The sequence below is a fragment of the Grampus griseus genome (genome assembly GCF_964374135.1).
Source record: "Grampus griseus genome assembly, chromosome: 19".
Taxonomy (NCBI): Eukaryota; Metazoa; Chordata; class Mammalia; order Artiodactyla; family Delphinidae; genus Grampus; species Grampus griseus.
In genome coordinates, this window is record NC_139013.1 from 7019291 (window position 1) to 7042145 (window position 22855).

General features: G+C 53.9%; 2 protein-coding genes across 3 annotated transcripts; both read right to left on the bottom strand.

Moving 5' to 3' along the window:
• Positions 1-229: 229 nt before the first annotated feature.
• Positions 230-10889, bottom strand: PRMT1 (protein arginine methyltransferase 1). Of its 2 annotated transcripts, XM_082677853.1 has the most exons (11): positions 10794-10864; positions 8506-8559; positions 7843-7944; positions 6922-7077; positions 6716-6779; positions 4564-4706; positions 3558-3645; positions 3357-3472; positions 2318-2468; positions 1889-2010; positions 230-540 (listed from the first exon to the last, which is right to left on the bottom strand). In XM_082677853.1, the coding sequence occupies exons 1-11, from the start codon at positions 10827-10829 to the stop codon at positions 457-459; spliced, it is 1116 nt and encodes a 371-aa protein (XP_082533979.1). In that variant the 5' UTR covers positions 10830-10864; the 3' UTR covers positions 230-456. The 2 variants fall into 2 exon arrangements, with proteins under 2 accessions (XP_082533979.1, XP_082533980.1); XM_082677854.1 differs by lacking the exon at positions 8506-8559 and having other exon boundaries at positions 10794-10889.
• Positions 10890-17022: 6133 nt separating this feature from the next.
• On the bottom strand, positions 17023-22813 carry BCL2L12 (BCL2 like 12). The gene is made up of 7 exons (XM_082676311.1): positions 22695-22813; positions 21902-22016; positions 21544-21686; positions 20398-20484; positions 20219-20310; positions 19105-19392; positions 17023-17254 (listed from the first exon to the last, which is right to left on the bottom strand). The coding sequence occupies exons 2-7, from the start codon at positions 22006-22008 to the stop codon at positions 17204-17206; spliced, it is 768 nt and encodes a 255-aa protein (XP_082532437.1). The 5' UTR covers positions 22009-22016; positions 22695-22813; the 3' UTR covers positions 17023-17203.
• Positions 22814-22855: the final 42 nt, after the last annotated feature.

Sequence of the window (22855 nt, forward strand, 5' to 3'; positions counted from 1 at the left end):
GAGTGACCTGAAGGCAGAGGTGGGCCAAAGACTTGAGAGCAGGGCTGTGGAACCCCAGAGACGGCCGGGGGTGGGGTGGAGGTGTAGTAAGACCAAGAGACACAGAAGTGGTGACAGAGACCGGCAGCCACCAGCAGGCGCTGTCCCCACGCTCCGGGTGCCTGGCATCTCAGCACCTAAGGACGGAACCCCAACCCTACTTCGCCCCCAGGAAGCTGAGCCATCCCAGCTGAGGATTTATTGGCGTAAATGCAACCATATAAAAACATAAGTTATGAAAAACACAGTCACGATGTGCCCGCAACCCCCCCGCCCCGCCCCGGCCCAGGCCCCAGAAACCCCCTTCTGTGGGAGGGAGGGAGAGGAAGGGGGAGCCCTGAAACTGCCTAAGAACGCTGCAGCCCCTGGGCCCTTGCAGGGCCGGCCTGGCCGGGGTGGGAGAACCCGGATGCTGCCTCAGCGCATCCGGTAGTCGGTGGAACAGGACAGCTCGCACAGCTGGCCTTTGAAGTCCAGATCAATGGTGAAGTCCAGGTCGCGCTGTGGGGAGAGTGCGGGCGTGAGGGGGAACCTGGGACAGAGCAGGCCAAGACAGAGGGCAGCGGGGGTGCGGTAGGGAGGGGTGGCCACCCCAGCCCACCTGAGGTGCCGTGGGCCCCCCGGCTGTCTACACACCCTCCCCAGAGACCCCACACTGCCGGTCCCACTCCCAGCATCTGTCTTGAACCCCACCTGACTCCCCGTGAGAAGCTCCATGTGACATCCTCAAACCACCTAGAACCCAGCCACGCCCCCCGCCTTGGGTGGGGTGGCAGAGCTCAGCTGCTGACTCTTGCATCATGATTTCCCCCATCAAAACCAGCCCCATCAGCAGGTTATTTTCTCCTTCTTTTACAAGAAGCAAACTTCCTCCTCTCAAAAAGCTCTGTGGTCCCACCCCACCGTCCCCACTTCCTCTCCTCCAAGGCTTCCTGGACGCCAACCCTCTTGTGCCCGTCACCCCCAGCACGCTGGAAAAACTGGGGCAAAGTCACCAATGACCTCAATGACTTCTGCCCTCAGTCCTCACTGCACTTCACCCCTGGCTCCCAGCTTCCTCCTCCCTCTCTGGGTCTCTCAGTTTCTAGTTTGGGTTTTCTCCACCTCTGCACTACTGACATCTAGGGCTGGACCACTCCTCGCTGTGGGGGGATTCTTATCTTGTGCGCTGCAGATAGAGCAGCTCCCCCGCCTCTACCCACTAGATGCCAGCAGTACCCCTTCTTCAGTTGACACCCAAAATGCCTCCAGACAATGACATGGGTGGGTGAGGCAAAATCATCCCTGGCTGAGAATAGCTGCTTAAACCGGTTCTCATATCCCTGACTTAGAAAGCGGGCACACCCACACTGGCCCCACAGAAGCTCCTGACTTTGCCCTAGACCTGCTTCCCCACCGTGTCTCAGGCTGATGGCAGCTCCGTCCTGCCAGGTACTCAGGAGAAAAAAGCAGGGCAAGAGACGGCCCTCCTTTCCTTCCCTCACCCCCATACTTGGGCGAGGATATCCTGTCGGCTCTCCCGCTGGCCCCGCCCCCACCTGCTCAAATACCTGCCGGCCCCTTTCCCAGCTGGACACAGAATTCACTTCCCGCTGGCATTTACCACGTGACTGTCCTGTGTCTAGAACATGAGTGCCAGGAGGGCAGGGGTTCAGCCTGATCACCGCTGGGGCCCCAGGGCCCCCTGGTTTCTAGTAGGTACTCAATAAAACTGTGGTCCATAGACAGACCTGGGGGGCCCCCAGACAGATGAGGTCAGAGCACAGTGTAGCCAGGTTGGCTGGCAGGCTTGGGGCTGAGGGGTGCTGGGGCCCCAAAACGCCTGAGTCTACCCCCCCCAGAGCCTCACGTTGTTCTTGGCATTGGGCCGCATGCCAATGGTGCCAAAGATCTCCTCGCCCGTCTTCACCGTCAGGTAGTCCTCCATGTAGAACACCGTCTGCTTCCAGTGCGTGTATGGGGACTCAGGGCCTGGCGGGGGAGGCGGGTCAGCCGGGCTCACCCGCCTCCTAACCTTCCCAGCCCACACCTTCCCCTCTGCCCAGACACCCCAGCGGCCAGTGACTACCAACTAAGCGGTGACTGTGGCCCCTTCACCCTTGTCAAGCCTGGGAGGGGCTGTTTCACGGGTGGGGAAGCGGAGGCACCGCACGCTTAGGTTGGCTGGCAGAGCCGGCGTCAGAACCCGGGTCCTCGGTGTCCCCGTGGCTCCCTCTGGCCACGCCTGTCACATGCCCCACGGCCCCTGGGCCCCCGCTGCCCCAGGGCCCCGCCTCACTGGTGGAGAAACCGGTCCTCTTGTGGCAGCGGGTGAACTCGATGTTGAAGTAGGCCACCAGCGCATGCACGTAGTCGTTCCGCTTCACTTGCAGGCAGAAGGGGGAGGTGAAGGTCAGGTCTTCCACCTTGACAGTGTAGATGTCCACCTCCTGCGGGATAAGCCTCGTGAGCCCCACTCCCCGACCTCCGGCCCAGCGGGGAAAGCTGGGGGTGCCCCGCTGGATGCCCTGTTCCCTGCTCTCCCAACTCCAGCCCGAATCCAACAGTTCGACCTCCTACAACAACTACTGGTCCTTAGAGAACCGCCCATTTTCCCCTCTCCACTGCCTGTACCCTGCCCCTGGCCACCATCCCCGCCTCCGATGCGGCAGCATCTTAACAAGGTTCCGTGGCTCCCGCCCTCTCCCCCCACATCCCTTACTCCACGTTATCAGCCAGTGTGACAGTTTAAAAACAGATCATGTCACATCCCTGCTTAAAATCCTTTGACTGCTCCCCGGTGCACTCAAAGCAAAACCGTGACTCCTGACTCAGGCCATGGAGGCTCGCCCAGTCAGGGCGTCTGCCCTGCCATCTCCCTCTACAAACTCCCTCCTCCACCCAGGTTTGCCTGCCATGAGCATCCCAGCAAGATTTGATACTGTGGGTCGGGAGGGAGACCTCAAAAAAGGATGGCTGCTGGTAGTCTTTATCAGGGACCCATGTGTGTATAAACTCACTCGTGGTGCTGGGCTTTCTGCATTTGGTGGCCCTGCCTGGGGTCTTAGCTGCCTGCCTTGGGCGGACGTGCCCTCCGGGAGGTGTGCCTTGGGGTCAGGGCCAGCCTATGTCACTGCCTTGTTCTGGAACCCAAGGGCCATGCCTGGCTCACAAAGCTCTTTAACTGAAGTGGCTTCTCCAGGCGTCTAGCGCCACCTCCAGCAGATCCATCGGGCTCCCAAGACCTCGGGCAAGCAAGCACTCTGTGCACTGAGGTCCCACGCACCGGCCCTTCTTGGGCTGACCCTGCGGGACACCCAGCCACCCCACCCCCTCACCTTTATCAGGCAAGCGTTGGTGACCAGCTGCTTGGGGTCCACCACATCCACCAGGGGCTCCTTGATGGCCACATCTTTGATGCAAGACATGTCAAAGCCGTACACGTTCTCCCACCCTGGGGAGGAGGGGAGGGGTGAGCCCGTGGGGGCACCCGGCCCCAAGCTGCCCCACCCCTTGGGCTCCTCAGGCCCCGAGCTCACAGTGGATCTTATAATCTTTGTACTGCCGGTCCTCGATGGCTGTCACATACAGCGTGGCTCGGTCCGGGAAGATGAGGCCGTCGGGTGCCTGCACAGTGCAAAGGAGCAGGGCAAGGGCATGAAGGATGCGGGGCCTCGGCAACGCTGCCCCATTTTGTCTCCTTGCCCGTTTTGTCTCCTTATCCACCACCTCTGCCCCCGCCCTGGTCTGGGCTACCAACATTTCCCACGTGGACTCCTGAAGCGGCCCCCTCCCCGGTCCCCAGCCTCAGCCCTCGGCTTGCTCCCCGGATGGCTGCCTGATGGCTCCCAGGAGCATCTAAGTCAGACCCTGTCCTTCAGAGGTCCTGAGGAATCCTCAGAAGCACGCCCCCGCCCCCACTCCCCGGAGGAGTAAAGCAAAGTCTCTCAGGGGTCACACAAGATCTGCACAGGCCCCTCCACCCCTCGCCTCACCCCCTGGCCCCCCCGGCCCCCGCCCTGGCTTCCCACCCCGCGCCCCCCAGTGCTCCTCCAGATCCTCATTCCACTACAACTTCGCCGCTGCTCAACACACAGCAGGTGCACTCCTGCCCGAGAACCTATGCACTGGCTGAAATCCTGGCCCAGTGTGCCTTTCCACTCAGATCCCACACAGCTCCTTCCCATCCTCTGTTCAGGTCTCAGTCACCTCCCGTGGGAGGCCTGCTCTGACTTGAGCACCTGGGACCACAGCCCCCCAGTCCCTCCCTATCCCTATGCCCTGTTATTGTTCTCTTCCCGGCACTAACTCTCCTGACACTGTACCATCTCCCTGTCCCTGTCTAGCTTCCAGTACTGGCTCCCCTGTCTTGGCTGTGGGCCTCCTAACATCTGTGTAGATGTATTCAATCCCCTGTATTCACTGCTACTGTGGGAAATACCTAGCATGGCTTTCCTTTTCTGCCTAGACCCTGACATATGCTCAACAAAACAGCCGAAGGACCCTGGCCTGCATCAGCTGCTCCCACCCCACTGGGGGACTCACCAGCCACTTGTCTCGGGCATAGAGCACGGTGTTGAGCATCGACTCGTAGAAGAGGCAGTAGCCCATCCACTCGCTGATGATGATGTCCACCTTCTCCACCGGAAGCTCCACCTCCTCCACCTTCCCCTTGATGATGGTCACCACTGTGGGGCAGACAAGGGCACATGCCACCAGCCCAGAGGAGGCCCATCTGCTCACCTCCCTTGGGGGGGATGGGGGATGGTCCAGGGCCTGGGGACCCCACTGGGACAGCCCTTGTCGTCTCAAGGAAGGGCTGGGGGTTGTATTGGGGCATCTACAAAGAACTCCGCGAGCTGAAGCCACACCCTGTTAACTTAGTTTTAAAATTCATTCATCATGGGGTATTTTTGAGGTAGGAGCAAAAACTTTACGTGGATTAGGTATTAGGTGACATTAAGATTTTGCCACTAACAGTCAGGCCTAGGGCCCGGTGCGGAGAGCCCTTCGTCCTGGGACACGAGGCGCAGTCAGAAAGGTGGCTGACCCCTCGCCCGTCACGCACTGCACATTCGTGGGGAAGCTGCTAAACCATTCGTAGACGACCTGCTTCTGGGTCAGGGTTTCATACTCAGCAGAGCAGCTCCCTCGCTGCAATCTATTAAAAGTCAGGCCTTGATGCGAGGGTTTTGTTTTGTTTTGTTTTTCAAAAAAAGAAAAATTAAAAAAAAAAAAGATTTTCCCGCTAACAGTCATGGTCTTTTTTTGGCTGCACTCTGCAGCTTGTGAGATCTTAGTTCCCCGACCAGGGATCGAACCCCGGCCCCGGCAGTGAAAGCGCCAAGTCCTAACCACTGGACTGCCAGGTCATGTTTTGTGTGTGTGCGTGTGTGTTTGTTTTAATTTATTTATGTTATTTATTTTTGGCTATGTTGGGTCTTCATTGCTGCGCATGGGGTTTCTCTAGTTGAGGTGAGGGGGCTACTCTTCGTTGCGGTGTGTGGGTTTCTCGTTGTGGTGGCTTCCCCTGTTGCGGAGAACAGGCTCCAGGCTCAAGGGCTCTAGAGTGCAGGCTCAGTAGTTGTGGCACACGGGCTTAGTTGCTCCGCGGCATGTGGGATCTTCCTGGACCAGGGCTCGAACCCATGTCCCCTGCATTGGCAGGCGGATTCTCAACCACTGTACCACCAGGGAAGCCCAGGTCATGCTTTTAAAATGGCCTTATCTATTAGAGACACACGCAGCAGTACTTATACAGTCGGAATTTGCTTCAAAAGGAGATATTTAAAGCTGAGTAATGGGTACTTGCGGATGCATTATATTAGTCTCTTTTAATAAAATCCCTTCAGCTTCTAGAATGCCAAGAGCCCTCACATCTGAAAAACCCACCATCTTCCCATGTTCTCTGCCCCTCAAACCTTGCAGGTGGGAAGGACAATTTGGCAGTGTCTGCCCAACTTCCATTTTTGACCCACACGATCCTACTTTTATGAACTGACCTCACAGATACACTAGTTTGTATATGAGATGACAATGACGTTACACGTAGGGGGATGGAAACCTAGGAAGCTTAAATGCTCATCACCAGGGGCTTGGTTAAGAAAGCTGGTGTATGTGTAGACAGATCATGTCAGCCATCAAAAAGCAAGATCCTCTCAACATCGTGAGAAGTGTTAAACCACATGATAAGCAGGTGAAAAAAACAAAAGGCAGAAGACTTGTATTGATATGTATGAAATGCTATCTGTGTCAAAAACCAGCACATGAACGTAGAAACACACACACGTATATTTGCTCATAGGTACAGACTTCTCCGGAAGGGACCACTGGCTGCACTCAGAGAAGGGCGGCTGAGAGGCAGGTAGGAGACTTCTTACTACAGGCCCTCATATGCCAACCACGTGACTCTAACACTCACTGAAAAAACGAAAGACTGCTTCTTGCCCCGCTCCCCCTCCCCCCTTTTCTAAAGACTGAGGCACTGAGCTTGCGACTTCTGCACTCAGATTCTAAGATGACTTGTCAGGTGGTGGGTTCTGAGAAGGCTGGATTCTTGGGCTGTCGGCAGCCCAGAGTCCACAGAGGAGGAACGCCTGAATTTGAGTTCAGTGGCCCCCATCCCCTTGCCGAGGGCCCCGGGGAAGCTGGGATCACCCGCTCCCTCCCCACCAACCCGTTCTCTTCCTGGGCTCACCGTGGTCTAACTTGTTGGCTTTGACGATCTTCACCGCATAATCAGAGATACTGGAACACTCGATCTGGGGGCCCAGGAAGAAGGGAGGGTGAGAGCCCCCCCCAGTCTCACCCTCAGTCCCCATCCCCCTCCACCCAATCCCTGAGCCCCAAGGGGCCCCCTGTCCGTCCCCAGGCCCAGGCCCGCCTGCTGCCTAGGACACTCACCCCGATGACCTTGCGGGCCCCGGCCTTGGCAGCGAACATGCAGAGGATCCCTGTGCCCGAGCCCACGTCCAGCACCACCTTGTCTTTGAAAAGGTGCCGGTTGTGAAACATGGAGTTTCGGTACGTGAGGGTGCGGACCTCATCTTTCAGCATTTCCTGAAGGGGGTGGGTACAAAGATATCATGAGGGGGCCTGCATCCCCAACTGTAAAACAGGGTGCCCTGGCCTCCAACACACTGACCATTTCGAGAGCTAGAGCTCAGACCTCTAACTTGCTTTAGTCCCATTGGAACAAGTCATTTCCCTTCCATACGCCTCAGTTTCCCTATTTGTAAAATCGGACTGGGTGGACTAAACTCCCATATCAGCCACCTTAGGTTCTACCATTGCCACCTAAGCCCCTGTGAGCCTTGGCTTTAAAAAGTCCTCAGTAAGTTAATGCCACTGAACCGCATACTTGCAAATGGTTAATTTTGTTATGTATATTTTATAACAATTAAAAAAAGAAAAATCTTCACAATTCCATCCCAGCTGCTTTCTGGGACCTCGGCCTCCATCGCGTGCAAAAGGATCGAGAAGCCTTCAGCACACTGGGCACGAGCAGCTGGGGGACAATCCCGCCGCCGGTCACAAGAGGGCGGCAGAGACCGGCAGGCCCTGAACTCTGGCTAAAGTCTCAGGCACACATGCGCGCTCCCACCCCAGCCTCCCAAGAGGGGCCCAGCAGAGAGCCAGGCTAACCTCTGTCTCCAAGGCAACGGCTGGGAGAGGCGACCCTGGAGCGTGAGCCTCGCATGCGCAGAGGGGAGGCCCACTGCCAGGGAAGGCAGTGCGCATGCGTTGGAAATTAAGTTCCAGCCCTCCCAAACATTAACCCCCCTGAAGATGCAGCAGCTTTATGAGCTGTCTGTCCATACTCACCTCGTGGATGCCAAAGTGAGCATAGGAGTCAAAGTAGTAATCTTTGGACGTCATGTCCTCAGCGTTGGGCTTCTCGCTGCTTTCTGCCTGGGCACAGGAGACCTGGGAGGGGGCGGATGGGAACAGGGGTCAAACCTGGGGGCTCCCCACAGACTCTTAAGCCTCCAGGTCCCTACTTCTCCCTGGAGTATAGAACCACCCTCCCAAACCGTACCATGGCAACCCTAAAGGCCCCGCCTGCCATCTTGCCTCTCCCAGGAACCCCCAAACCTAACACCCCATTTTCCTCTTCCAGGACCCCCCCAGAGCACCATCCAGGAGAGCACCCCTGATACCTCAGCCACGCCTACCATCTCTCCAGTCTCTCTGCCCCCGTCTCTAGCTCAGCCCACAGCTGGGGAGGGGAGGAGAGGGGAAGGCAGAACGGGGACAGACATAGGGAAGGACAAAGGGGGGGCTGGAAATGGAGTTAAGGAAGTAGCCACAGTGTTGGGGGAGGCCAGATAGGGGCCACAAACCTGGAGGGAGTTTGTACTAAGTGTTTCCGGGGCACAGGGTAAACTGATTTGAAGCAGGAGGGATCATAGTTAAGACCACTAGAAAGGGCCTGATGTGTGACAAGATATGTATATGTGGGGAAGGGTCTCACAAAAGGATATTTACTTCTTCAAGAGGCGGCTGGAGGCTCATCCCATTAGCCAAGGTGGCTACAAAATTCTAGGAGAGAGTAACAGGGAGAAAGGATTAGCTACTGGGAGTGACTAGGGGAGGGCCAGGCCAAGGGACCCGGGCTCTTGGGGGACAAGGAGGTATTTCCTATAATTTTGCTTTTTTTTGAGGAGAGTGGACAAATAAAGAGGCAAGGCTGTTTTTAAAAGGGTGCGGGGCAGGTGGGGGGGGAGTAGAAGGGGAAGGGGGGTTCTATCCCAGCTGTGGCTGGAGAGATGGTGGCCTGCACCCACACTGCCCCTCTTTGGCCAGGCACCTGATGACACACCTCCCCCATCCAGGCCAGAGGAACTGGCACCCACTGGGCACACAGGCACTGCCAGCTGTCACTCCCCCTCATCACCTAATCCCCCCAGATTAGGTGACACTTCCTGACACAAACCCCCATCCTGGGGTTCCATGAGTAGCTGGGGGAGGGTGGTTGGCAGGGTGTACCCACTGGGCACCTGCCACCTCCGCAAACCAGTCTCTCGTCTGAGAGGATTCCAGAAAGGAGGTGTGGCACACAGACGCCCCCACCAGAGCTGGCACCCCGGCCGCTAGCTCCTGCCTTGGACTCAGGGAGTCCCAAACAAAACCAGTGAGAGCCAACCTCCTCGATTATCACCCGCTGCCCAGGAGGGTAGAATACCAGGGAGGAGGCCAGACTCTGGACCCTCAAGCCCACCTACCCTCCATTCAAACAACCATCCCAGGCCCTGAAACCCCCCAGGTGTGGGGCAAAGTCCTGGGGCAACCTCTGGGGAAGATATTTCCTTCACCCACACAGGCCCTGGTCCAGGAGACAGCCGAGGGGGATAGGAGTCATTGGAGTGACCCCTAGGGGCTGCCCCCCAAGGTATGCATCTTGGGAGCCGACCTCCCATTCCAGATACTGCTTACAAGGTAAGGGGTGAGAGTAGGGAAACTCCATCAGATTACAGCTTTTCCTGATGTAACCACCCTCTAGGCTCCAAGAAGCGTGAAATCACAGACATGACCCCCTGGACTCCAAGCCCCACCTCTATCCTCCCAAGCCAGTGAATGACGTGGATTAAGAAGGGCTGCTGGTGAGAGGATTTTCCCACCGGGGCGCATTTCTCAACACCGCCGATACCTCCGCCAAACAAGCCCCCAGAGCGCTTGAAACACAGCACCGGAACCAGCCCCATAGGGCTGCACGAGAATCAAACCTCACGGGACACCATTTCAGGCAACCAGGCTCAGGACCCTCAAACAGGGCCTCAGGAAAAGGGAGGTCAACTCCCACCCTCACAAATGCCCCAGGGAGAGAACGGGCTCCAGAAGGGGGTAAAGTTCGCTGCGTCCATTCCCTCACATCCCCTTCCCAGTACAGATTCTCCCTCCCCTAGCCCGGGAGGGCTTCGACGGGAGGTGGGCTTTGGGACACGCCCCATGAAAAAGATGTCCCTCCCACACACCCAGAAATGGCCACAAGGGGGTGCACAGGGCCTAAGCCGGAAGGATCTCCTTCAGCTAGATGCCCCCCCCCCACCAACCAAAGGGAGGTCACAGGGGCATGCCCCATCCCCCTAGCTCCCAAAGAGGGGAGAATCCAGGGACAGGAAACAGGGGGTGGGAGGGGGGCCCGGAGGGAACCAATCTTTCGTCTTCCTACAATCTCAACGCAAGAGTGCAGGAAACCTGGACGGATGCCTGAACAGATGCCCTGGTCCGGGAAGGGATTTGTTGAGAGTCGAGATACACTGCCCCTCCCAAGAGACTCTTTACTTCGCGGAGGTCCCCAAGTAAGTCCCATCCCGAGGTGCCTGTCACGATCCCCGGGGAGGGGGTCAGGGGGCCTCAGAAGGAGGGTCAGAGCCTCCTCTCCGCCCCCCCGGGGCGCCCCTCCCCCGGCCGGGGGCGGGGCCTTTGTCCCGCACGTGGAACCCGCCGGGCCAGCGGGCACTGCACACCACCTCCCCACCCACCGCGCCGCGGCCACGTGGGGGCCAGGCCGGAAGCGCCCCCAGCCCTCCTCCACGTGGAAGGGGGCAGGAGACCCTCGGAGCGGCGTGCTGCCTCAGGCCCCCGAAAGCTAGGGAACCCGCACTTCAAACGGTATCTCCATATCCGGAGAATGCGACGCCCCTTCCGTACGGCTGGGGGCTTTCAGCCCCAATCCGGCGACTTAAGAGCCCCTTCCCCAAGACGGAGGCATAAAATACCGACCTCCAAACCGCCCCCTGCCCCCTGCCCCTGACGGCGCTCCAGGCGCTCACCTCCATGATGCAGTTCGCGGCCTCGGCTGCCGCCATCTTCACCCGCGCCTATTCCTCCTCCGGCCGCCGAGACCCCCCCCTTCTCCGCACTCCCCCGGGACCGCCTTATACCGGAGGGTCCAAGGCCCGCCCACCGCGACCCCGCCTGGAGATCTCATTGGCAATGGAGGCGACCCGTCTGGGGATACCGTTTAGCAATTGGGTGAAGAAAACGCCCATCAAAGTCGAGGGGCCCGCCCAGTCTGGCGTGCCGAACCCCGCCCCCATAAGTCGACCGGGATGGGAAAGACTGCCTGTCTGTCGCAAGAAGTACGACTGATGATTGGGCAAAATCTACAGGGAGTTCCCGCCCCTACTCCCCCAGCACCGCCTCAAAGCTTCCCGGCGGACCCCGCGCTAAGCGGACATCTTGAAATAGAGCTGTCTATCACCAAAATGACCCGCCTCTTCATAGCTGCTATTGGTTTATCAAATCTGTGACGTCACGAGGCCTTTGGCCAACCTCCGCCAAGCGGCCGGCCTCAAGGAGAACATGGCGATTGGCCCACGAGAAAAGAAGGCAGGGCTTTAGGCTCCAGCGATTGGCTCAAACGAACTGTCACTCATCATCCGTTCGGCGGCTTCTCATAGTCTGTGGGAAATCCAGGAGGAATAAGGGAGCTCGTGCCCATTTTCCTGAGGGAAAAATGAAGCAATGAGAGGCCCAAAGAGAGGGAGGTCATGTCCGGGATCCCGAAGCAAGTCAGGAATAGGACTCAGGCGTCGAGGCATCGAACCCCTAACCCTCTACTTAATTGTTCCAAATTTTTTAAACCCAGTGACTCCATTCAAGCCACTTGGCCTTTGCCAAATCCCACCCCTGCCGGGAACACCCACCCGCTTCGTCTGGCCAACTCCTATACGTCAGTTAGGGCACAGCTTAGCCGCCACCTCCTCCAGGAAGCTTTCCTGGACCTGCAGAAAAAGTTACTAGTTGAATGAAGATAAATGCAACTTGTGGAATGTATCCGTCACCCAGAAAGTTCCTTCACGACTCTTTCTAGTCAACACCTCCCCCACCCAACCCCAGAAGCAATCACTTTCTGTTTTGTGTCACTATAGTGCAGCTTTTCCGTTTCTAAAATTTCGTATAAATGGAATTATACAGTATGTGCTCTTTTGTGTCTGTCCCTCACCATAATGTTTTTGAGATTCGTTCATGTCGAATATAATGGTTGTCCAATCCTTTTTACTGCTGAGGAGTATTCCATTGTATGGATGGATCACATTTTCCTGTTGATGGACATCTGGGTGGTTTTCATAGGTCTGGTATGAATAAAGTGGCTATGAACGATCATGTCCGGGTCCTTCTGTGGACGTACACTTTCACTTCCCTTGGGTAAACCTAGGAGCACATGGCTGGGTCATAGGCTAGGTGTATGGGTTTTTTGTTTTGTTTTGTTTTTGTTTGTTTGGTTTTTTGGCTGCGCCATGCGGCATGCAGGATCTTACTTCCCCGACTAGGGATCAAACCCATGGGCCCCGCAGTGGAGGCACCGAGTCTAAACCACTGGACCGCCAGGGAAGTCCCCTAGGTGTATGTTTGTAAGAAACTGCTCGAAGGTTTCCCATGGTGTTCTACCATTTTGCATTCCTATCAGTGATGCAAGAGATTTCTAGTGCTCCACATCCCCTCCAGCACGTCATAAAATCAGTCTAGGGGCTTCCCTGGTGGCGCAGTGGTTGAGAGTCCGCCTGCCCATGCAGGGGACACGGGTTCGTGCCCCGGTCCAGGAAGATCCCACATGCCGCGGAGTGGCTGGGCCCGTGAGCCATGGCCGCTGGGCCTGCGCGTCCGGAGCCTGTGCTCCGCAACGGGAGAGGCCGCATCAGTGAGAGGCCCGCGTACCGAAAAAAAAAAAAATCACTCTATAATTTTAATGACTCTTGTAGGTATTAAGAGATTATCTCCTGGTTGTGACTTGCATTGCCCTGATGGCCGGTGTTGTTCAGCATCGTTTCATGTGCTTATTGGCCATTTCTATATTTTGTTTTGTCAAGTGTCTGCTCAAGTCTTTTGTGTATTTTTACAAACAGTGTTGTTTTCTTATTCACAAATCATAAACGTTCTTTATAGATTCTGGATACAGGTCTCTGTCAGGTATATCTACTTTTTTTTCCCCCCTTAATTTATGTATCTTATTTTTGGCTGCTTTGGGTCGTTGCTACAGCACGAGGGCTTTCTTTTTAGTTGTGGTGAGCGGGGGCCACTCTTCACTGTGGTGCGCGGGCCTCTCACTGCGGTGGACTCTTCTTTCGGAGCACTGCCTCCAGGCACGTGGGCTCAGCAGTTGTGGCGCAGGGGCTTAGTTGCTCCACGGAACTTGGGATCTTCCTGGACCAGGGCTCGAACCTGTGTGCCCTGCCTTGGCAGACGGATTCCCAACCACTGTGCCACCAGGGAAGCCTGGTATATCTACTTTAAATTTTTCTCCCAATCGGTGACCTGTCTTTTCATTTTCTTAACGTTGCCTTTGAAAAGCAGAGAGTTTTTCGTTTTGATGAATTCCAATTAATCGGTTATCTGAGCCCAGGTCTTGACCCTACATTGTATGTTGCATGGATCTTTTTTTTTTTTCCTTTTCTATTTCTCCAAATGTTTCAGCAGGGTGTTTGTTTCCTTTTACCTTTTTTTTCTTTTTCTGATTTCCAAGCATTTTAACCCAATTACTTTTGCTCTGTGTTGCTATGAAGAACAAAAAATTGTAACAAACTCTCTACAACACTAGGAAATAACCTAATGTCATTGGGTACAGAGTACAGGGGAGAAGTCTGAGCTGGAGGCAAAACTCGGGGAGTCGTCAGAGTCAAATTCTGCATTTTCCAAGATGGCAGCCACATGGGACAACTGAGCAATGGACCATGGCAAGTCTCAACTGAGATTTGCTACGGCTGTAAAACACACACCAGATTTTGAAGACTTCACGTAAAAAAAGAATCTATATCATTAATATTTTTTATATTGATTACATGTTGAAATGATTCTATTTTGGATAAATGGAGTAAATAAAAATTATTGTTAAAATTAATTTACCTGTTACTTTTTACTTTGCTTTAATGGGGCTACTAGTGTATTCTAAATAACACATGTGGTTCATATTATATTTCTATTGGCCAGTGCTGCACTAGGTCACGGAATGGACAAGATTACCGGGGAGTTGGTGTGATTAGAAGTGTGGTTAGAGGGACTCCCCTGGCAGTCCAGTGGTAAAGAATCTGCCTTCCAATGCAGGGGATGCAGGTTCGATCCCTGGTTGGGGAACTAAAATCCCACATGCTGCGGGGCAACTAAGCCCGCGCGCCTGAACTAGAGAGCCCACATGCCACAAAACTACAGAGCCCACGCTCTCTGGAGCCTGCGTGCCACACCTACAGAGAGAAAACACACACGCTGCAACTAGAGAGAAGCCCGCGCACCGCAATGAAGATCCCGCATGCTACAACTAAGACCCAATGCAGCCAAAAATTAAAAAAAATAAAATTAAAAAAAAGAAGTGTGGCTAGAAGACCTGAGTCAAACTGGAGAGTCAAGTGTCCACGAGCTGTGATGGTAGAAACTTACATCTCTCGCTAAACTGGAACTCGGTCCTTCCTTCAACTGAGAATTTGGGCAACACATCAAAATAGGATTAGTTCCTGTGCCTGGTTCCGCAATATAAATCACAGAAATTTGCATGTCACATGACAGTTGCTGTAGATACTCCTGTGGTCAGCAGGATTCTAAGATGGCCCTCATGATCTCTGCCTCCTGGTGTTACATACCAAGGAGTAGGTTGGGTTATATGACAAAGGAGATGGATGTCACTCCCTTGATTAGGTGACCTTATATGGCAAGGGTGAAGGGAGTTTTCGGATGACATTAAGGCTTCAAATTGGTTAGTTCTTTTAATTAATTAATTAATTTATTTATTTAGCTGTGCCGGGTCTTGGTTGCAGCATTCGGGATCTAGTTCCCTGACCAGGGATCGAACCTGAGCCCCCTGCACTGGGAGAGCAGAGTCTTAACCGCTGGACCACCCGAGAAGTCCCTCAAATTGGTTAATTTTAAATTCATCAAAAGGGAGATTTTCCTGGGTGGGCCTGACTTAATCAGGTGAGGCCACAGATTGTCCTGCTAAAACCACATGCACTGGGAAGAGGCCCCCGAGCCTCAGATGAGATTGAAGCTGAAACCTTGATAGCAGCATGTGACCATCCTGAGCCAAGCACCCCGCTAAGCTGCACCCGTGCCCCTGACCCAGAGAAACTGAGATTAGTGTGTTATTATAAGCCACGAAATGTATATGACTTGTTACGGTAATAACTAATCTGCCTCCAAATGTCATTCCTGTTCTATTTAGAGATCATGGTTATGAGACCCACCCTAGGTGTTTTTAATGAATGTGTTAATGAGGAGGCATGCCTATTATTTATTTTTTTATTTTTAATTTATTTAATTTATTTTTGGCTGCATTGGGTCTTCATTGCGGTGTGTGGGCTTATTATTGCAGTAGCTTCTCTTGTTGCGGAGCACGAGCTCTAGGCACACAGGCTTCAGTAGTTGTGGCACACAGGCTCAGTAGTTGTGGCTCGCAGGCTCTAGTGCGCAGGCTCAATAGTTGTGGCGCACGGGCTTAGTTGCTCCGCGGCATGTGGGATCTTCCCAGACAAGGGCCCAAACCCGTGTCCCCTGCATTGGCAGACAGACTCTTAACCACTGCGCCACCAAGCCCGGCATGCATATTATTAGGCCACTAATTTTTATATTAATCTTGAACGCTTTGGGACTTCCCTGGTGGCGCAGTGGTTAAGAGGCCGCACTCCCAATGCAGGGGCCTGGCTTTGATCCCTGGTCAGGGAAAGAGATCTCAGATGCATGCCGCAACTAAGAGTTCACATGCCACAACTAAGGGGCCTGTGTGCCGCAACTAAGGAGCCCGCCTGCCACAACTACAGACCCGGCGCAACCAAATAAAATAAATATTTTTTAAAAAATCTTGAAAGCTTTATTTCCACATACACTCGAATCTTATTATTTGTGCTAGTTACATCCTTTAAAGCTTTATTTCCACATACACTCGAATCTTATTATTTGTGCTAGTTACATCCTTACATCGCTGTGAACACTGAACTGGCAAACACCAAGCCATTGATCCTGGGGGAGATACAGGGTCAAGCTCCCACGAGCATCTTGTCACAACACTTTTGCCAACCCATCAACATATAATCAGGTTTTCTGTGTGTTTTCTGTTTAAAGACACGTTATTTAATATAGAGTTGGTCCATTCACAGTGATCTCACAGCCAACAGCAGTGCAACAAAAATTATCTACAACGAAGCTTGTCTAATTGAGGCACATCGCAGCCTTCGTGCACTTATAGGAACGCTAGCCAGCACTCCAGCACTATGCTTGGGGCTCTTTCAAACAGAAAAATCACCACAAAAAAGCACAGAAATGTGAAAAATGTGGCACTAAATAGACTGCAGAAAGGACGCTTGTATACAGCGTGAGAGCTGAGACAAGAAGGCGCAGTTGCCTCGCCTGATCTGAGCTGAAAGGTGCCCATCGAGCGAGTCAGATCCTTTGCTGCTCTGAACACAAGCACGCCTGCCAACAACTGCGAAAGCACGTGAGTATTAGTTTGTGGACTACAAATAAATGTTCGCGAGTAGGCGAATTCGAAAAATACAGGATCCGCGAATACTGAGGCTCGACTGTAATTGGCTTCCTTTGTGATCCTGTGCGTTTCATTTTAGGCATTTACAAACATAATTCGGTGAAGGAGGTGATAGCCCTAAAAAGGTGACAAATTTCTGGCGAACAGGCAGATGAGGAGAAACCAGCAAAAAAGGCTCAGAAGGAGCTGTGTGAAGAGAAAAATGAGAAGAAGGTGGTGTTCTGGATGTCTTGTGAAGAAAGGTCATAGCTTTCTTCTGGAAATAGCTAGAAAGACTCCAGGACTATCAACACAGGATTAGCTGGAATAAATAAATCATGCAATAGGGGAAAAATATAATTAGCTGGAATCATGTTTACAGGTATCCTCAAATATGCTGTATATTTAGGTGACAGGTGCTTTAGGTGCCCCAAATAAATATTTCTAGAATGAATGAATTGGTTCTTTCCTCAATTTATAAACCAGAGAGGTCTCCAAACCAAATCTCCTCTACGTAGAACTTTAGTTCTTGAGTGAAAGGACAAATCATTAAATACTTTAAAAAGTTTTTAATGTCAAAACATTTAAAAAAAAAAAAAAACATTTTAAACTTTTTTTTTTTGGCAAAAACAGAGAGGGTGGGCACCACCCCACAGCCCTGAGTGGAATAGGAAGGCTTGGAAAAAGAGTGCAGGGACATGAGGTCCAATCTTGTAGCAGCTTCTGAGGAAAGGCTCAGTCCAGGGGTAAGTTCAAGTCCACAGGTGAAACTGCCAGGATGCCCCCCTGGAAGGGAAAAGTGGCAGAGCCCCATGAGCAGAGAGGCGTCCTCCACTCACAGCAGCATCCACACCAGCCCAGTGAGAGCAGAGACAGGGAAGGCAAGGAACCAGAGAGGGGGAGGGGAAAGAGACCCAGAGAGAGGTGGACAGGGATGAGGGATGGAGACCCCAAGAAAGGCTCAGAGACTTGAGGTGGATGGGAACAGAGTCCTAGGAGGGGCGGGGGGAGACAGAGCCCCAGAGGGGGTGGACAGAGACTCAAAGAAGGGGAACAAACAGGGTCCTGGAGCTTTAATGATAAAGAGCCCTGGCTTTGTGTTAAAGCCCTAACTCCAATCCCCCACCCTGCATAAGGGACTTTCCCTCAGTCTCCATAAAACCAGGATAATAATCGAATCCCGTAAGGTTGTTGTGGGGTTTCAATGGGATCATCCCACTAAAGTTCTTGGCTGAGTACCTGGCCAAGCTTACCTGTTATCATTCCTTAACAAATAAAATGATTTTACAAATAAACCAGCTTCTGCTCTGAGCTACAGACACTAATATCGACTGTCCCGCATATGTTGCTTTGAGGTCTCAGGGGTCTCTCTCCCTTAACTGGACCACCTCCAATCACCTCTGCCTCTTCCCCAAACCTGCTCCCCACCTTCGCCTCCACTCTGCTCTTTCTGGTTCCAGAGGACATCAGATGTAGCCCTGCAGCTGCTCAGGCCAGCATCTTTGGCATCATCCTTGACTCCCGTCTCCCATCCACTCCATGAGCAAAATCTGTCAGGTCTACCTCCAAATTAAATCCAGAACTCTCTACTACCCCGACCCTGGTCTGATCCACCCTAACCTTCTCCCTGGACCAGCCCAGTCACCCCCTTGGGTCTTTGCCCCCTACAGTATTCTCCATACGGCCGCCAGAGGGCACCTGTGACCACCCAAGACAGCTCGCATCCGTCTACTCTGAGCCCTCCTAGGACTCCTGGCTCACTGAGTCAAAGTGCAAGTTCTTACCTTGACCACAAGGCCTAAAGCCTTGCATGATCTGGCCGCCCCTCCTGCTTTCATCTCCCACCCTCTCCCCCTCACTCGCACTGCTCCAGCCCTACTGGCTGTCTCTCTGCTCCTCAAACGCACCTAGCCAGCTCCTGCCAGTCTATGAAGCAATGCTTACATTCTGAGAGCCTGGCAGTGATGAGGCAGGTAAGTGAGATGGTGCCCATTGAGCGGCGTGAGATTGGTATTCAGGGAGACGGGGACAGTTGCCTAGGTCACACAGCCAGTACAAAGGAGCTTAATCCAGCTCTGAGCCCAGCACTGGATTTAAAGCGGTGAGCAAGCAAGGTAAGGGGATGGTGTGGAGGTGGCTGCGATTTTAAATGGGGATCAGGGAGGGGCCCGCTGAGAGTGATACCTGAGCAGAGCGGCAGAGGAAGCAAGGCACGGGGATACCAGGCAAAGGGCATTCCCGCAGGCAGTGCTGCACAGGCAGACAGTCACCAGATACTCACATAAATGTCAAGTACTTACAAGGATGATCCCATTTTAATCCTCACAATAACCCTTTGAGGTAGGTGTACAATTCTCCTCCCTTTACGGATGAAGAAGCTTGTTTCTAGCTCATAAGTGTTAGTGTATACCGGAGTGGTTTAAGCTGGGCATAGCATCTGCACTGATCACTACAGTGCCTCGTGTACATTAGGTGCTCAATAAACACAGAACGGATGAATGGTGGAGCTGGGAGAACACCCGTGATGTCTGAAAGGAAGCCTATGAGCCTCCCCGCCCACTCCCCCCCAATACACACACATACAATTACAATTACAGTTAGGTAAAGGGAAGCCCAGAGAGGCTTTAGCGGCTCACCCAGCCCCCGTGGGCCTGGATCCAGGGCGCAAAGCTGTGCACGTGCTCTACGCTGAGACCGGCCAGGGTGCCCCCCAGCCTGGCCACGCGCCGGCTCAGCTCCATGGCCAGGGCCAGGCGGGCCAGAGGCTCCGGGGAAGGCGGTGGGGGCCCGGGGCACGGCAGCGAGGGGCGTGCTTGGCTTGGGCGAGGGTTGCCCTCCCGGCTAGAGAAGAGCTCCACTAGGCGGCTGAAGGAACCAGCGGAGAGGCGGGCCAGCTTGCGCCGCAGGGCGGGGTCTGAGGCCAGCTGTAGGGCGGGGAGGAAGAGGCAGGGTCTGCCTCAGTCACACCCTCGTAGCCAGCCAATGGGAGGCTTGGAGGCGTGGCTTCAAGAGCTCTAGCTATAACTGACGCCCTAAGCCACGCCCCTATCCAGCACATCTGCCAATCACAAACGAGACTATAAGATCTCGGCCAAACTACTCACAGCAAGATGGCCTAGAACCGGAGAAGCCAAGCCACGCCCCTGACAAGGCCTCGACAGCCAATCAGGACCAAGCCCTGTATTAGCTGTGTTCTAGCATGCTAACATTCTAGCCACGCCCCTGTGGGCTTCCCCGAAGGCCAAGCCTGTGACGGCAACCTTGCCTTCTACCAGACAATGAATATTATAAGGCCATACACTTTGCCCAAGCTCCTGACCCAACCTGATTCCAGGACAGAGTCACAAGCCACACTCCCTCCGGCAGTCCATTTCCCCCATGTTCTAAGCAACGTCCCTATATAGTCAATCAGGGCTTCAGATTTTAGACAGCTGTCTTCAAGCTACCCCCTCCTCCCTTTCCCATCACCATACATTCCCTTACCGACTCACCTCCTCCAATCTCCTTCCTAGAACAGTTTCTGGTGGCCACACCCCTCTGCCTTCATGCCACGCCCCTTTGACGATCAAAGAAGTCACTAATTTAAAGTATTGCCCTGGCTTACCTGTCACTCACCCCTTCACTGAAGCCTTGTCCCACCTTCTCCCCACCTGACCATCCAATGAGAATGCAGATCCAGCTTCAGGTCCCAGTGAGGAACCATGCCGCAACTCCTATCCTAGCTAAGGGATGGAACAGACCACCCATCACCTTCTGGTTGATGACTTCTGCCTCTTCCTCCAGCAAGGCCACCAGCTTTCGCAGCAGGGCTTCCTTCTCTGTGGGTACGTGACCCTGTAATTCTGGGGGGCAGAAGAGAATTTGGCTGGGGGCAGAACCCTGGCGACCCTTCTACCCTCATCCTTCTCCAGGGCCCTTCTGCACCTCACCTGGGCTAGGTGGGGATTTCAGTTGCTCTTGGACCAGCTGTTCCAGCCGCTGGGCCACCAGGGCATAGAAATCTGGAGTAGCTGGGCCTGGGATGAAAAGAGCCAATGATGGGACTTCAGGACATGAGGAACTTAGGGATTCTCTCCTCCCAACCATCTTGCCAGGTAGCAATGATTTCCATTTCAGAATGGGATAAATTGAGGCCCAGTGAGCAAACTTGGTAAAAGACCCTTTTACTTTTCCCCAAATTGGACTTCGAAGGTTTGAGCCGAACTGGACCTTGAAGATTATCCCATCTAAGGAAGGCAAACACATGGCACTCCAGCTATTACCACTCTATCTCTTGCCCATTTCAGGCAACAACTCATCACAGAACTCTTCTCCCCAGCTGTGAAATCCTCTCCAAGTGAGCACTCCCAGTAGCCATTGCTTGTCTACCCAGTATCACATATGAGAAGAAACCTACTGGTCACTCTTGATCAAGTCCAGTATCCACCCCCCCCCCATTCCTACTTTGCTACTGGAGAAAAGGACTTATGTAACCAAAACAGCCAGGGAATTGTGACTGGAAATCAGGTTTCCTGCCTCCCTATTGGGGGTACTGGTGGCTACAAAAGTCTTAGGGGCAAGGAAGCATGTGTAGAAAGAGAGGTAACAAATAGAAAGGCACTAAAACGAAGTGAGAGAGTGGCATGGACATATATACACTACCAAATGTAAAATCGATAGCTATTGGGAAGCAGCCGCATAGCACAGGGAGATCAGCTCGGTGCTTTGTGTCCACCTAGAGGGGTGGGATAGGGAGGGTGGGAGGGAGACGCAAGAGGGAGGGGATATGGGGATATATGTATATGTATAGCTGATTCACTTTGTTATACAGCAGAAACTAACACGCAATTGTACTCCAATAAAGATGTTAAAAAAAAAAAAGGGAAAGAAAGAAAGAAAGGCACCCAAAGCCCTCCTAAAGCCTGCTCACAGAACTGACAGATAGTAAACCAACTGGGGGTCGGGGGTGAGGGTAGGTGCTGGAGATCCCCCACAGCTACCCCCTTAGCTGAGTGGTCCTGAACTAGTTTCTTATCCTCTCTATGCTTTAAGAATCAAAGCTGCCAGTTCTTGGGTGATCGAGGGAAATCTCTTACCAGGCTCTGAACCATAGCATGGCCGGAGGGGCAGGGAGCAAGGCCGAGGGGACTCAGGGGGAACTGCTCCTCGCCCCAGGGAGCAGGGAAGACATCTTCGAAGGCGGCTCAGGAAGTCTGTTGGCTCCTCTTGGGCAGGGCTCCTGGGGAAGGGGACCTCAGAGAGTGACCCCAAAGGCCCTTTGCAAGCAGTCCCTTTGTCCTCCCACTGAGGGCCTTTCCCTGCAACCCCCAGGACAAGGAGTGGAGCCAGATATAAAGAGGGGGGGAAAGGAGACAGACTGAGTCCAGGAGCAAGAGTTGGAGAGGGGCCCAGCTCAAATGCCGTTCCCTGAGGGAGGAGGGCAACTCCTCTTACCTGGGTGGGGTCGGAATGGGAGACCCCGCAGCCTCACCCCTACTTAGGAAGGCAGCTAGGACCCTCAGCGTGTCCTCTCGGAGCCCCAGTTCTTCCGAGCCTGCCATGGGGGCACCTGTGAGAGAGGGAGCTGGAGGATGGGCTCCAGGGTTCAGCGGGAAGTAGAGGCTGGGGACCCAAATTCCTAGTCCCCGAATGAGGAGGGGGCCAGGACTTGTGAGTCCCCAAAGAGGGAAGGGGCTGAGGGTCTACATTCCCAGGTCCTTTACGGGAGTTGGGGGTCTGGGGGCCCAGACGCTTAAGTCTCCAGATGGAGAAGAGGGATGAGAAGGAAGACACCTTGATCCTGGGAGAGGAGAAGGCTAGGGATCCGGATTCTTGGGTCTAAGGGAGGAGGGGCTGGGGGCCTGGACTCTTGAGTTTTCGGAGAAGGGGGCTGGGGGTGTGAACTCTTGAGGCTAAGAGAGAAGGGGGCGGGGCCCTCAGACTTCTGAGTCCCTGAGGGAGAAGGGGGCTTGGGGACTTCTTGATTCTGAAGGTATATGCCAAGCTGCTCACGTCCGTAGAGGGTCGAGAACTACCAATCCCAGCAGGTTTCATAGCAAACATTCCCCTCCCTCCGTTACTGGTTCGCCTCGCAGCCTGCTGGGAGGTGTAGTTCCATTCTCTGAGGCTAGCGTTTGGGAGAGCTAGGACACTCGGATGTCGGAGAAGCGGGACTGAGTTGCCCCCTCCTGGATCCCGGCTCCCTCTTCTTTCCTCCTCACCTAGCCCTCGCTAACGTCCCGCTCACCTGGTCCCGGGCCCCGCCGCCGCCACCTCCTCCACTGAACTTGTATAAATTTTCTTTTCTTAGTTCAACTTTCCCGCGCCTGCGCACTGGGCCGGGTTGGTGACGACCCAAACATAGAGGGGAGGAGCGTTGGGTCCCGCCTAATTTGCATGTGACGTTCC